This window comes from Podarcis muralis, chromosome 6, assembly GCF_964188315.1.
Source record: "Podarcis muralis chromosome 6, rPodMur119.hap1.1, whole genome shotgun sequence".
NCBI classification, from domain to species: Eukaryota; Metazoa; Chordata; class Lepidosauria; order Squamata; family Lacertidae; genus Podarcis; species Podarcis muralis.
In genome coordinates, this window is record NC_135660.1 from 5865922 (window position 1) to 5879357 (window position 13436).

The window sequence follows — 13436 nt, forward strand, 5'->3', positions numbered from 1 at the left end:
ACTTCTTCATCCTAGAGGAACGACCGCTTTGCAGTGAAACAAACTGAATCTTCCATCCGTCATTGCATGGCCCTGAGTATTATGGGAGAGTGAGAAAAACATTTCTCTCTGCCCTTTCCACACAATGCATGATTTTATACGACTTTTGCCATGCCCCCTCTTACTTGCCTTTTCTCTAAACTGCAAATCCCCCAAGGGTTGTAATCATAAGGCTATGGAGGTTAAGGCTATCAGTGGCTACTTGGATGCATTAAATCTCTTTTGTGTTACACATAATGGGTGTGTGTGTTAGAAATTCACTGCATTTTCTTCATCTTGATGCAAAGCTTTCTTAAGAGGGTTATTTGGAACTGTGACTTCCTGTTCTGGCTTGTTTACCCTTATGTTGCGCTTCTTCTCTTCTCGCAGGTGGCAGAGTTATTCACAGATAACTTTGATTATCAAACTCGGGATGACTTGGTGCGTGGGCTTCTAGTGAACGAAGAAGTAAGTTTGTGTGATGGGAGGCTGCTCTGTGCTAACGTCAAGGACTGATGAAGGGGTTTGTGGGTGGAGGAAGTACAGGGAGCTGGGGGCCTCAATCTTTAGTGTCATATTTGAGCGATGTTTTGGCTAAATGTGGCAGATTGTTGTCCCAGGCTGGTTGCTGAGGCACATCCACTGCCTTTTGACATCAGGAAGGCACCTTCGCTGTGCTCTTTTCGGCATCCACTTAAAATGTTTTTTTTTGCACAAGCCAATTCGGACATACATACATAATTTTATTTGTATGCCACCATGCTGAAGGTGGCTTAACAACATGAGAAAAATATATATGGACATAGCAAAAGTAGTTCTAAACAATAAATAAAGCATTTAAAAATACAAAACCATCTGAAATGTTTCCATATGAATCACAACAAAATCTAAAATAAAGATACAAAAAAGCCAACAGCAACCACATCCTCCAACAAAAATTCCCCAACAACAGCCCAGCTCAGGAGGCTGTTTGGCAGCCTCAGCTTTGTAGCTGGAGTCAGTTAGGGCCCTCCCAGGCTAAGTGGAAAAGGCCTGCAAGGCAGGGAGCAGGTCTTCCAGGGCTCACAGCCGAGACCATCTCTGACCTTTTCTTTATCTCTTTTTAACGTACGTGTTGTCTTATGCTCAGCTTGGTATGTGGCCTAATTATTGAGTGGCGACCTATGAAAGTAGCTTTGCAGGGGTGCCATAGCTGTGTGCAATGAAACCCCTGGAAGGGTAGAAATCCAGCAAGCAGCTGAAGTCTTTGAGAATCCAAAATCCGAGTCGAATTCCAGCCTACTCACAGAAAGGAGTCAAACTATCAGCAGCTTTGCTTGGGAATCGGGGACCATGGCCTGTCCTTTCTGTTTTGGCTTTTTGAATAGCATCTCTGAATAGTGCCTCTCTACTGGATGCTTTAGTTGAGATTCCTGCATTGCAGCGGGTTGGATTAGATGACCTTTGGGCGCCCCTTCCAACTCTACAATTCTGTGATTCTCCCTTCTCCAGGTCCTGGGCAACCAGATCCATATGCATGTGACATCCGAAGAGTATGGCGCCCCTGTGTCCAACTTGCTGATGTACGAGTCCGTGTCCTTTGACGTCCTGCAGCGCTGGGTTTACCCGTTGACTCCGGAGATGAACTTCACCGACGACAAGACGCAGAGTTGCACGCATTCGCGGCACAACATCTACCGGGGGGCGGGGGTGAGCCTGGGCCATGGCAGCGTCTTGGAAGAGAACGTCCTCATCGGGCAGGGAACATCCGTTGGCAAGAAATGCTCCATAACCAACAGCGTTATTGGCCCCAACTGCAAAATAGGCAAGTTCTTCCCTAGGCGAGGGTGCGTGGGTTGGTGGAGAAGTCCACACCGTTTTGTGGCTGAAGGAGCAGGAGTTCTGATAGAAGAAATGATAAATAGCTACCAAGAGACAAATGGGGGAGGTGAAGTTACGTCGGAAGGGGCAGAATTATCCATCTCTGTCTCAGGGAATTGGTTCTGCTACTCAGACAGTGTAGCATAGGCTTTGACAATCTGTTCTGGATTGCAAGCTGTCACAGCTGGGTTGGAGTGCATTGCAGGGCCTGGGCTGGTTCAGGCACAGACTTCATGGGGTTGACCCATTGGGTTATGCTTGAGTCTTCTTTTGCTCCTTGCATTTGCCCTACATAAAAGACCTGCTGCTACCTCTCGTCTTTGAGCGCCAGCTTCCCAACACTGGGAACAGGCTCAGAGCTGTCACAGCATGCTAGGTTCTGCTCAGAACATGAAAGGTGGCACATCTTACCATCTGCAAGAGAAGGATGGGTGAGCGGAAGAGGTAGGAAATTGGGGAAGCTGTGACAAGGCAGAAGCAGGTAAAGGGAGGGCTAGGATGAGTCAAGGTATATATTGGCCATCTCAGGTTCTTGCATGGAGCGTCTGTAGGGTTAGCTAGCAGCATTGGGTGTTTCTGCTGCATGATGGGTAACTGTGTTCTGTTTCATGTCCTTTTGTTTGTGATTGGCAGGGGATGAGGTCATTTTGGACAGGGCGTTCCTGTGGAACGGCGTCCATGTAGGGGACCATGTACGAATCCAACAGTCTATAGTTTGCGACGAGGCCGAAGTGAAGAAGGGGGTAACCTTGAATCCTCGCTGCGTCCTCACTTCCCAGGTGAGTTCAAAGAGCTGCTGCTCTGCCCTTGGACTTGTGATACGTCAGTGGACAAATTTCTGGCCCTCTGTCCCCAAGATGCCGTTTCAGAATTAAAATTCTGGCTGAAGACTTGCTCAACAACAACAACAACATTTTATTATTTGTACCCTGCCCATCTGACTAGGGTTGCCCCAGCCACACTGGGCGGCTTGATGAATGCCCTAGGCTAGTCACTGACCCAGCCTCTGCTGCCAATCTGTGAAATGGGGATAATGATGACCTGCTCTAGGGGGGTCCTTGCGACGTAAAGATTGCAAGGCATTTTGAGCAGCTATCAGCTTTGCTTTAAAGCAAGTGTGTGATGGCCAAGATGAGAATTGCTGGCAGCCTTGACTACTGACGCTTCCGCAGTCGCTTGGATTTGTTATTCGGACTATCTGCCTTGCATGAATGCTCTGGAATTCTGGGACTGGGGTTTGCAGGTGCTTTTTCCTCCAGGAGGAGTCAAAGCACCAGGTGTTCCTGGCATAGATGGAAACATTGCTTCATTTCCAGGTGGTGGTGGGACCTGACATGGTCCTCAAAGAAGGCACCGTCATCTCTCTGCATCCCACAGATGAAGAGGAGGAGGATGACGACCAGTTCAGTGATGATTCGGGTGTGAACAAAGAAGAGAGCAACGTGAAGCTAAAAGGTGTGTGAGCAATTCTGTCTGGAATTGCTGGCAAACAAAGTGTGGGGTCTCCTACCTCCCCCCACCCAATGCCTTGTATTCATGGTGGCTTTTACAGAGCCTTGTGCTTGTTCAGTTTGGAAAATCAGATATATGTGCAGGTATTGGTGGTTAAGCAAGTAGCCGAGGGACCTGTCCCTAGGGGAGCAGTAGGGAGGAGATGCAGGAGAGGACAGAGGCTTCAGCTCCCCCTGTTAGGTGGTGCAGCGTTCAGCATATCAAGCTGATCTTAGGTTCAAATCCAAGCTCAGCCATGGTTTTGCCAGCCTTAATTTCTGCATCTTGGAAATTGCAATTGGGGCTTAACTGCTGGAGAACATAAGAAGAAACTGCTGGACCAAGCAGGACCCAAGCACAAGAGCTGTCTCCCCTCCTGTGGCTTCCAGCAACTGGTATTCAGAAGCGTTACTGCCTCTGACCATGGAGGCAGAGTGTGGCCATCATGGCTAGTAGCCACAGATAGCCTTATCCTTCAAGAATGCGCCTAATCTTTTAAATCCACCCAAGTTGGTAACCATCACTGCCTCCTGTGGGCTAAGTGCCATAGGTTTAACTGCGAGCTACATGAAGCAATAGCTTGAACCTTCTTAAAAGGGAGAGCCCACTGTTAACTCTGCGTTGTTGGTTGGTTCGTTTTTGATAACATGGAAATAATCTGGTGCTGTGTTTTAGAGAACGATTTGAAAAGAAAGATGACTGTCCAGGGAAGAGATACAGACGGGGAAATACCATGCTAAACATGTACAGTACCATTTTCAATATTGAACACAGGCTGCCAGCCTTGATCTACAGGTCATCACGCACTGTTTGGGCCACATCTATCGGGGGTGTGGTCATGCTGGCTGCCTCCTTTTCTTAACCCAGCCTGTTTCCTGAGAAGTGGTTGAAATCAAGCCAACGTTGCTTCCTTTCCCCCTACTCTAGGCTACAATATAGCGGACGTTGGCTCAGAGGGGAGAGGTTATCTCTGGAAAGCAGATGATGAGAATGACGTAGACCAAGTGGAGCAAAGGCAGAGTCTTTGGGGTAAGAACAAACGGCACTTGGGCATAGTGGGTTTGAACAGGCGCCTGTTGGTGGAATGTCACAGCCACAGAAGAGAGGGCTGTTGATTGTGGGCCCTGCCCACCGGCTGCTTGTCCCATACAGATGCCCTTGGAATGATCAGGAGCTGGGCAAGAAGGCAGAAGAGGCAGCAGCTTCCCTTAGCCTTGCATATGATTGACTTGTTCCATGTTCAGGCTTCCTCCATGTGGCACAGCCAGCAGCCAGATACAGGATTCTTATACTTACTATTTTATTTATAGTTATATATATATTTATACACCTTTTCCCATGATGGGAATCAAGGCAGGGGTATCTTATTTTAGAGAGAAAAATAAGAACTGCTAAAAATATAGGGGGGGGGGGACTATTATTAAGGAGCACCTAAACATTGATGCATTTAAAACTATATACACATATAAAATGTATTAAAACCATACAGATAATCACAATAAAACAGCATGGCACCAGCCCTTTAATTTAAAGCAGGCAGTCCCCAAAAGCTGGTGGGAACAGGAAAGTCTTCACCTGCTGGTGGAAGAACAACAAGGAGGAAGCCAGTCTAGCTTCTCTAGGGAGGGAGTTCCAAAGGCTGGGGGCAGCCACCGAGAAGGCCTCCTAGGAACATGTCCTACTTGGGAGGCCATGCTGATGCCTTCCATAGGCAGGATCCTGCACTCCGGGTGACAGTTTCCTTTCCTAATACTTGCTGTGGTGTCCAAAGATCAGCTGAGAGCATCTTGCAGTACATAGTCCTTGGAAGACTGAGCAAGGGTGGGGTGGGGTTCAGCACTGCGTTCTTCCAATTGTTCATCTCCACAAGCATTTCAGCTTGCCAGATGGAACGATCCCCCCTCCCCACATGCGCTGTTACTGAGGTTCTCTGGATGCCCCCAGAGCCAATTTCAGGGGTGTGGAGGGAGGCGAGGGAGGGGTCCTTACTCAGGGTTTGTGCTCAAGGGGCTGGTTAGGCGAACCCTGCCCTTTAAAAAGCCATTCTTGAGTGGCATCATAGCTTTGCATAAACACCCAGCAGGTGGAATATCATCCTCTGGGCTGGGGCGTAGAAATGATGAAGGGGTGCTTGGCCAAATTGATTTTGGGGGGAACTTTCTCTTTCCATCTTCAATAGGTCCCATTTTAAATGCAGAAGAAGAAAGCGAGTCAGAAAGTGATATGAGTCTAGGGTCTGAAGGAGCAGACAGCCGGACAGCTTCTCCTCTGTTGGATGATATCAAAGGTAAGAGCCATTTGGCTTTCAAGGTAAGGAGTTAGCTCTGTGTGTATCCTCTTCCCTGTTGTGTACTGTGTAGAAAACCACTTGTGCAATAAAAAGAATCCAAGTTTGGCCACTGGACAGATTTGGGAACTGATGCCTCCTGCTATTGGCTCTTTCCCAGGGAGTGCTGGTGTTTGGTTGCTTCTGATCTAACAATCTGCTGTTTCCTTGGCTTGCAGTTTTCCAGAATGAGGTGCTGGGTACCCTGCAGAGGGGCGAAGAGGAAAACATCTCCTGTGACAACCTGGTTCTGGAGATCAACTCTCTCAAGTATGACAGTGTTCTCCCCCCCCCCCCACCAGATGTTTTGAACTTGCAGGAGGTTGTTGTTTGAGGGTGGTCAGTCCAGAGACAAGACAATTATGCAGAGCCTCAATTGCACGCGTGAGGCCCACAGTTACATGTACAAAGCTCTATTTTGAGTCAATTTGATTTTTGAACAGCAGGAGATAAAGCAGAATTCAGGTCAATTCCCTGTTCTGTTCCTCTTGCATCTCTGGCTTACTTCTAAAGCCAGTCACAGAAGCGGGCAGGAGGAGGAAGAGGATGCTCTGACCAGGCGTGTCTCTATGTTCCCTGTCTCTCCACCTCTTCTACGATAGCAGAGACATTTTGGGTGGTTGCAGTGCTAAACCTCTAAGTTAGGAAACTTCTCTAGGCTGGGTTTTGGTGCTCCAGATGTTGTTCGACTCTCTTTCCAGTCATCCCTGACCATTGACCACGCTGCCTGGGGCTAGTGAGGCTTGGAGTCCAACAACATCCACCCCTGCTCTAGGTCTGTCTGCTACAGGATCCTTCCCCACTCTGTAACCTTACGCCCACGGAGGATAAGGCTATGCTCTGCCTCCACGGTCAGAGGCAGGATGCCTTTGAGCACCAGCTGATGGGAGCTGCAGGAAGGATGCAGAGATGGATGCTGGAGCAGGTGGATCATTGACCTGGTCCAGGCTCCTCTAACATCGATGTTCAAGAGCTGCCCACTGTTTGAGAACCACTGAAGCAAATAATCTGACACATCTTCATGTTCTCCTCTGGGGTCTTCTGTGAACAAGCGCATGGGCTATACTGCTGGGCTGCAGGGCCAAACTCCCAAATGCCTCTGCGATAGCTCAGTGGGTAGAGCAAGAGACTTTAATCTTAGGGTTGTGGGTTCAACCTCACGAAGGGTGAAAGATTCCTGCATTGCAGGGGGTTGGACCCTTCTAACTGTGATTCTATGATTATTAACATTTGTAGTGTGAGTTACTGTATGAGTTTCTTTACTGCTAATAGTAGGCGTAGTAGTAGTAATAACTCAACTGAGAACATAATCTGTGAACTTCTTGTCAAATCGGCATGTTACTTATCAGCATGCTATTTATATAAGATTATTTTTGTGGCAGTAAAGTTCTGGCTGTAGGCTTTGCTGGCACTCTTAAATATTTAGGGCTGGGTCTGGACACTGGGGACTGTGGCTGAGCATGCAGTAGCACAGAGCAGATCAAGATTGTTAAAAACAAAGTAGTGAATAGAATGTTTTTTTTCAAATGACAGCTATGTTAACACAGAATCTTAATATAAGCATGATAGCCGTAAAGTGAATCTCTAAACTAGATCAGTGCCTCTACCCAAGATAAGTGAGTTATGGGAGAAGTGCTGATAGTCTGCTTACCAAACACAAGGCATTTCATTTTCTCCTGATGAAAGTAAGTTGTTCAAGTCTTTCCAGTAGCTCTCTGACCTTGCTTCCACCCTCCAGTCATGGGAATTTCATTTTTGCCTGCTAATTTGTTTTTTGTGAGGGGAAGGCAGGGATAGGCAAAGGCAGAAAGGAGAAGCCCTGAGAGGAGGGGAGGAGAAGAAAATATAAATTTTTCCAGTGTGCAGCTTTAACTTCAAAAACTACCATGAGTGCTGGCTGTAAGAAAGAGCCTATATGGCAATACTTCAAAGATGTTATCTTTGTAAGTAAAAAATGGAAGCATGTAAAATATGCAGAGGTGCCAGGTCTGGTTGGAATGAAGAAGTGTAAACAAACAAAGAACAAAAAAACCACCCTACTTAGTTGTAAATGAAAACCACATGGTCAGACTTCCGCCATTGTTTTAAAAATGTCAGACAAAGGATCACAGCAGGAAACTTTTTCAAATTACTTAATTTATTTTGGATATTCTTCCTTGCTCATTTGATCCAACCCACCCTGCAATGCTACACTAGTAATTACAGAGTGTTGTTGAAAGCACTGTGCATTTTCTTTAAATGTTGATAGTGGGTAGCAGATCAAATAGGGGAGATTGATGAGTTCCCCATCTATGTCCCATAATGCCTTGCTATCTCTCTCTTCCCCATTCAGATATGCCTATAATATTGGCCTGAAAGAGGTGATGGAGGTGCTCAGCAAAGTCGTTCTGGAGTTCCCACTGCAGCAGCTAAACGCGGAAAAGGACCCTCAACATTACTGCATGCTGGTAGTCCCTGTGAGTTTCCCTGCTCTCTTGGTGGATGTAGTGTCTGTCTTTAGTTCTTCAGGAACTCCCCTCTGTGTTTGGAGAAAGGGCAGTATTTGCTGTTCCAGAGACACAGGTCTGAACCAGCTGCCTCCGATGAGATACTGCTAGATTCTCCCTGGGCCATTGTTTCCTGTGTTGGATTTTGTGAACTGTAAAAGCATTATCTGCAGAGAAAGTGCTCGCTGTGTTTGCAATTCCTGCTCATTTGTGGTCTGGAAAGCTTATTATCTGTCTTTTCTTTTCTTTTCTTTTCTAAAAATACTTCTTATGCACCCTTCACCAAAAGGGCAGCATACGAAGGTATAAGTAGGATCAATTCACGCAGCATATATTAAAAGCCAGCAAAGCATGCATAAGAAAATCCAACAAGTCAAAATCCCTAACGTAGCTGCATCTTTTCGTTCTTGCTTCCCCCTCCCCTTTCCTCTGTCATGGTGCCGCTGCCTCTTAAATGCTTTAATAGTTTTCTTTCGTAACTCCTCTTTCCTGTAAGTATAAAATAGTAAGAAGCTGTTAACAGGCTCTGGCCGAAGTGCTATACTTAGTGGGGCTGCCTTGCTGCTTCCAGAGTGCTAATTAAATGGTGCAGGAGAGGATTGGCCAGGAATGCAAAGGGCTTCCTGTCTTTCATCCTTTCTCCTGTTCCTGGCAGTCTGCGCTGATAATCCTTGCAGTGCCCTGACTTGTCTCGGGCAAGCGCAAACGGAACTTCAGGAAGGCTTCTTAAGCGAGGGGTGCATTCGACAACTAGCCTCCCCCAGAGGATACTAGGGGGGCTCCACTGGAGCCCAACTTAATTGCTCCTTTCTTCCACTCCTGCTGTTGTGTCACAGGAAACTGCCTGGTGCACTCTTGCTCAGAATTGTCTACACCAGAAGTGGGAAACCTTTTAAAAAGAGGATTGGACAAATTCATGGAGGAGAGGGCTTTTGGTGGCTACAATGCGGGTGGCGCTGTGGGTTAAACCACAGAGCCTAGGACTTGCCGATCAGAAGGTCGGTGGTTCGAATCCCCACGACGGGGTGAGCTCCTGTTGCTCGGTCCCTGCTCCTGTCAACTTAGCAGTTCGAAAGCACATCAAGTGCAAGTAGATAAATAGGTACCGCTCTGGCGGGAAGGTAAACGGCGTTTCTGTACGCTGCTCTGGTTCGCCAGAAGCAGCTTAGTCATGCTGGCCACATGACCCGGAAGCTGTACGCCGGCTCCCTTGGCCAATAAAGCGAGATGAGCGCCGCAACCCCAGAGACAGTCATGACTGGACCTAATGGTCCAGTCATAATGGCTTTAGCCATAATGGCTGTTCTCTGCCTCCACATTTTTGAAGGCAGCAATGCTGCTGAGTACCAGTTGCTGGAAACCACAGGAGGGGAGAGGGCTGTTGTGCTCACATCCTGCTTGCGGGTTTCCCATAGACATCTGGTTGGCCTGTGTGTGAGAACAGGATGCTGGACTAGATGGGCCATTGGCCTGATCCACCAAGGCCACCTGTCATGGAAGTTTTAGCTGAGATTCCTGCATTGCAGGGGGTTGGACTAGATGACCCCTAGGGTTCCTTCCAACTCTCTTCTATGGTTCCGTGTTCTTAGTGGGCTTGCTTGTTTGTTTTTCATCCTGAGGCCCATATTTGCTCATGGTCAACCTTCCTGGGGCCACCTGCACGTTGCAGGTAGGACAATGGGTGTGGCTCTTTGTGTAGTGGGCTATAGGTCATCCATGCAAAAATCGGTGTTTTCTATAGAGGCATCTCTCTCCATCCAGGCATTAACACAGCTGAATGGCATATAGCAGCCAGGCAAAAGAACTGGAAGAGTTCTTTTGATTGGAATCCCCTCTCCATTCTCCCCCACCCCGTGTTGATTTCTCTAAACCAGGAACCTCTACCCTTTCCAGACCCAGAACCCACTTTTAATGCAACAGGGACTCATTTCTTAACCTTTCACCATATGTTTGCATGGTGGCAGTGCTCCTGTTGAGACTCACCTTGGATCAGGCTGCAGCCCACCAGGTGAAGACCAGTGTTCTAGGCTGATACATTGCTTTGGGTTGGAATCTGTCCCTTCCATTGAAGGCTCTCCTCTCCTCCTACCACCCTCCCTTTTCTCCAGTCCTCTGGAGCTAATCTGGGGAAGGTGTGAGGGTGGCTGCAAGAGGGAGGGGAAACTGGGCAGAAACTACCTCCTTCCCTGTCCCACGGACAGAAGCCTCTGCTGGATTAGAGAGCCTTCCGTCCGCAGACAGACCCTGCTGGATCCAATCCAGTTCTTTTCATAATGAATATTGCAGGGGTTTTTTTCTTTCAGCTAAATGTTTTCCATATTTAACTGGTTTTGTTTTACTCCTTGTGTGTTGCCTTGGGTGTTTACAAAAGGTGAAACATGAGTAAATAAATTCTTCTTTTTTAATGCCTTTTTCATGGTACATGCAAAACTTGCCATTCATTCCTGTTATGCGGAGGGCTTTGCCAGGATGTCACTCACGTCCTCTTGACTGTAAACAAAGCTTGCAAATTAATTCTGAGTTTCCATGCCATGCAAGCTGCCCACAGAATTAACTACACACACACACACAGAGTATATACAGCCCCCGCCCCTTGCATCTTTATTTTAATTTATGGAATAAATAATAATCCGCTACATTATCAAGATACTTAAAAAAAAATCAACCTAATTTTCAGAACAAATGGAAATTTCCTGTTTTTTTACAAGCTCTCTGTTAATAAGCAAGCAGCTCTGGTCCTTGTGAGAATGTGAGCTACAGTGGTATCTCGGGTTACAGACGCTTCAGGTTATAGACGCTTCAGGTTACAGACTCTGCTAACCCAGAAATAGTACCTCGGGTTAAGAAATTTGCTTCAGGATGCGAACAGAAATCGCACGGTGGCAGTACAGCAGCAGTGGGAGGCCCCATTAGCTAAAGTGGTACCTCAGGTTAAGAACAGTTTCAGGTTAAGAGCGGACCTCCAGAACGAATTAAGTTCTTAACCCGAGGTACCACTGTATTAGTGGGAATGCTGACTGCATTTAGAGCAAGATTTTGGCTCCCCAGCTCCCATATTCTTTGACCATTGGCCATTCTGGCTGGGGCTGATGGGAGTTGTAGTCCAAGAACTTCTGGGTGGCCTTTGATGGTGCACAGACAATGCACATAGTTATAATGGATAATGTGAAAGGAGTTTAATTTATTTCGGCTTCGCCCAAATCTGCAACCTGTAACCGGTTGTTGTGGAGCAAAATCAACAGAAGGGCTAAGCCTCAAGTACAAGCGATTCTTGTTTATTTGTAAGCTGTAATAAATTCCCACCATGCTGCAGTGTATGTGATGGAGCTGCGTTGTAAGGCACTCATCCATCCTGAACTGCCAAGCAGGGACAATGCACCATCTCCAATTGCACAAGTTTTAATTAGTATCACATGCAGATGTTGCTACAGGTGCTAATAAAGCAGCCTGCCGTTATGTTGCCAACTCTTTCTGTTGCCTATATTTGTATAACGTACTGCAGTGTTTCTCAAAACTTGTCTTGCTAGCTAGGGATGATGGGAATTGTAGTAAAAAAAACAACAGCTGGAGACCCAAGTTTGGGAAAGACTGATGTAATGGCACGTCTGTATATGATACCTCTAAGTCTTTTTTCTGCCCACTTTACCCCTCTAACAGTTGCTGAAGAACTGGGCTCCAGTCTTCAAGAACTACATAAAGCGGGCGTCAGATCACTTGGATGCCTTGCACGCCATCGAGGAGTTCTTCCTGGAGCACGAAAACCTATGCATGTCCATGGCCAAAGTGAGTTTTTATGCGAATGGGAAGGGTGGGTGGGTGAGAGGGAGAAAGAGCTTGTTCTTTCCAACGTGTCTGCTTGAATTATGCCTTGTTTTCTGCACCAGCACTTAGAGTTGTCCCTTATCAGGAAGGGAAGGGTTCATGTGCCTGTCAGCAGGAGTTGATTAAGAAGCTGCTTTCCGATCGTTGAAAGGGACTTGTTTGTGCAGCCAACACAGTTGGCGCAGAACCCACTGCTGTGTGCCCCTTGTTAAAGGCAAATGTCCAAGACGCACAAACACCAAATGCCTGCTATGTAGCAAGAAGACGCTAACCCTCAGATCAGATCCCAGTTTAGAAAGCAAGTTTTGCAAAGGCTCAGAAGCCTAAGCTACTCAAACCACGGGGTCCACACAAAGTCTTCTGTTTTTGGCTAAGATGCCACCTTTTCAGACTTTTCCTCTGTAGCAGTGTTGAGTTTGAAGGAGGGGTGTTAAGTGAAAATGGAGACCTTTGAGATTTTGCTCCGGCTCCTGAATTGCAGAAGTCTTTCTTCTCCCCTGAGCTGGTGGAGGCATACAAGTCTCTTGCATCACCTGCACTGCTGAGACTGCCAGGGACCTTGGAGGGCGTGTGTGCCTCTTTGCCAAACGTTCCTCTTCAACCAGGCCTTCAGCTGATTAATATTCCACAGCGTTTTAAATGTGTTTGTGGGAAGGCGGTGGGGGGCGGGTGTTAATAGTTTTGGTGTCTTTGGTGTCTTTGTTTTAACTATCTTGTATTTTGTTCTGTGAGCCACCCTGAGATCTTGTGATGAAGGAACATTTTTGCCTGGTGCCTAAAGATATATAATGAAGACATAACTTGGGTTTGGCAGTGTGGTGGGGCTGCATTGTACAGGTTTGACTTTTGTCACCAGCTGTTTTCCATGCAAGCCTCAGGAGGAGAAGGTTTTTTATTTCAAAGTGCTGGCATTTCTATGAAGCCTCAGGAACTGAAAGAGGGTTGTGTGGGCCTTGCCTGCTCTGCACAGTTCCCTGTCCTCAGCCTCCTCATCTTGCATCCCAGGGCCTCTCCTACCTACCAACCAAGCTTCTGACATTGGTTTGTTGTGCCCTTTTGGCCCCCAAGTGAGCACCTGATCCAGAATAAACTGCCCACTTCATCTTAAGTGCCCAGGGCTCTTGTTGCAGGTGTTGATGACTTTCTACCAGCTGGAAATCTTGGCAGAAGAGATGATTCTCTCCTGGTTTTCTCAACGGGACACATCGGATAAAGGCAGGCAGCTTCGTAAAAACCAGCGGGTGAGTCTCCAGGGTGAGAGGAAGTCTTTATTGGCAGTTGTGTTGACACTTTTTGTTGAGACCAGCAAGTGCACACATGGCACCTTTTGGCAGTCTCTCTCCAGGCTTTCAGGCAGAGGGAACTGCCAACCCTACCTGGGGATGGGGGAATGAACCACGGACCTTCTGCGTACATTACAGGTGCTCTGCTGC

The 13436-nt window shown here is 47.2% G+C and overlaps 1 protein-coding gene across 1 annotated transcript in view; it reads left to right on the forward strand.

Moving 5' to 3' along the window:
* The window catches only part of EIF2B5 (eukaryotic translation initiation factor 2B subunit epsilon), a 28752-nt gene that overhangs the window by 10403 nt on the left and 4913 nt on the right, over nucleotides 1–13436 (forward strand). Inside the window, exons 6-15 of the mRNA XM_028731760.2 lie at nucleotides 409–486; nucleotides 1510–1822; nucleotides 2512–2657; nucleotides 3195–3333; nucleotides 4297–4398; nucleotides 5549–5656; nucleotides 5875–5965; nucleotides 8028–8151; nucleotides 11839–11964; nucleotides 13134–13244. Coding sequence (XP_028587593.2) covers nucleotides 409–486; nucleotides 1510–1822; nucleotides 2512–2657; nucleotides 3195–3333; nucleotides 4297–4398; nucleotides 5549–5656; nucleotides 5875–5965; nucleotides 8028–8151; nucleotides 11839–11964; nucleotides 13134–13244 — 1338 coding nt within the window. The remainder of the gene's footprint in view (nucleotides 1–408; nucleotides 487–1509; nucleotides 1823–2511; nucleotides 2658–3194; nucleotides 3334–4296; nucleotides 4399–5548; nucleotides 5657–5874; nucleotides 5966–8027; nucleotides 8152–11838; nucleotides 11965–13133; nucleotides 13245–13436) is intronic.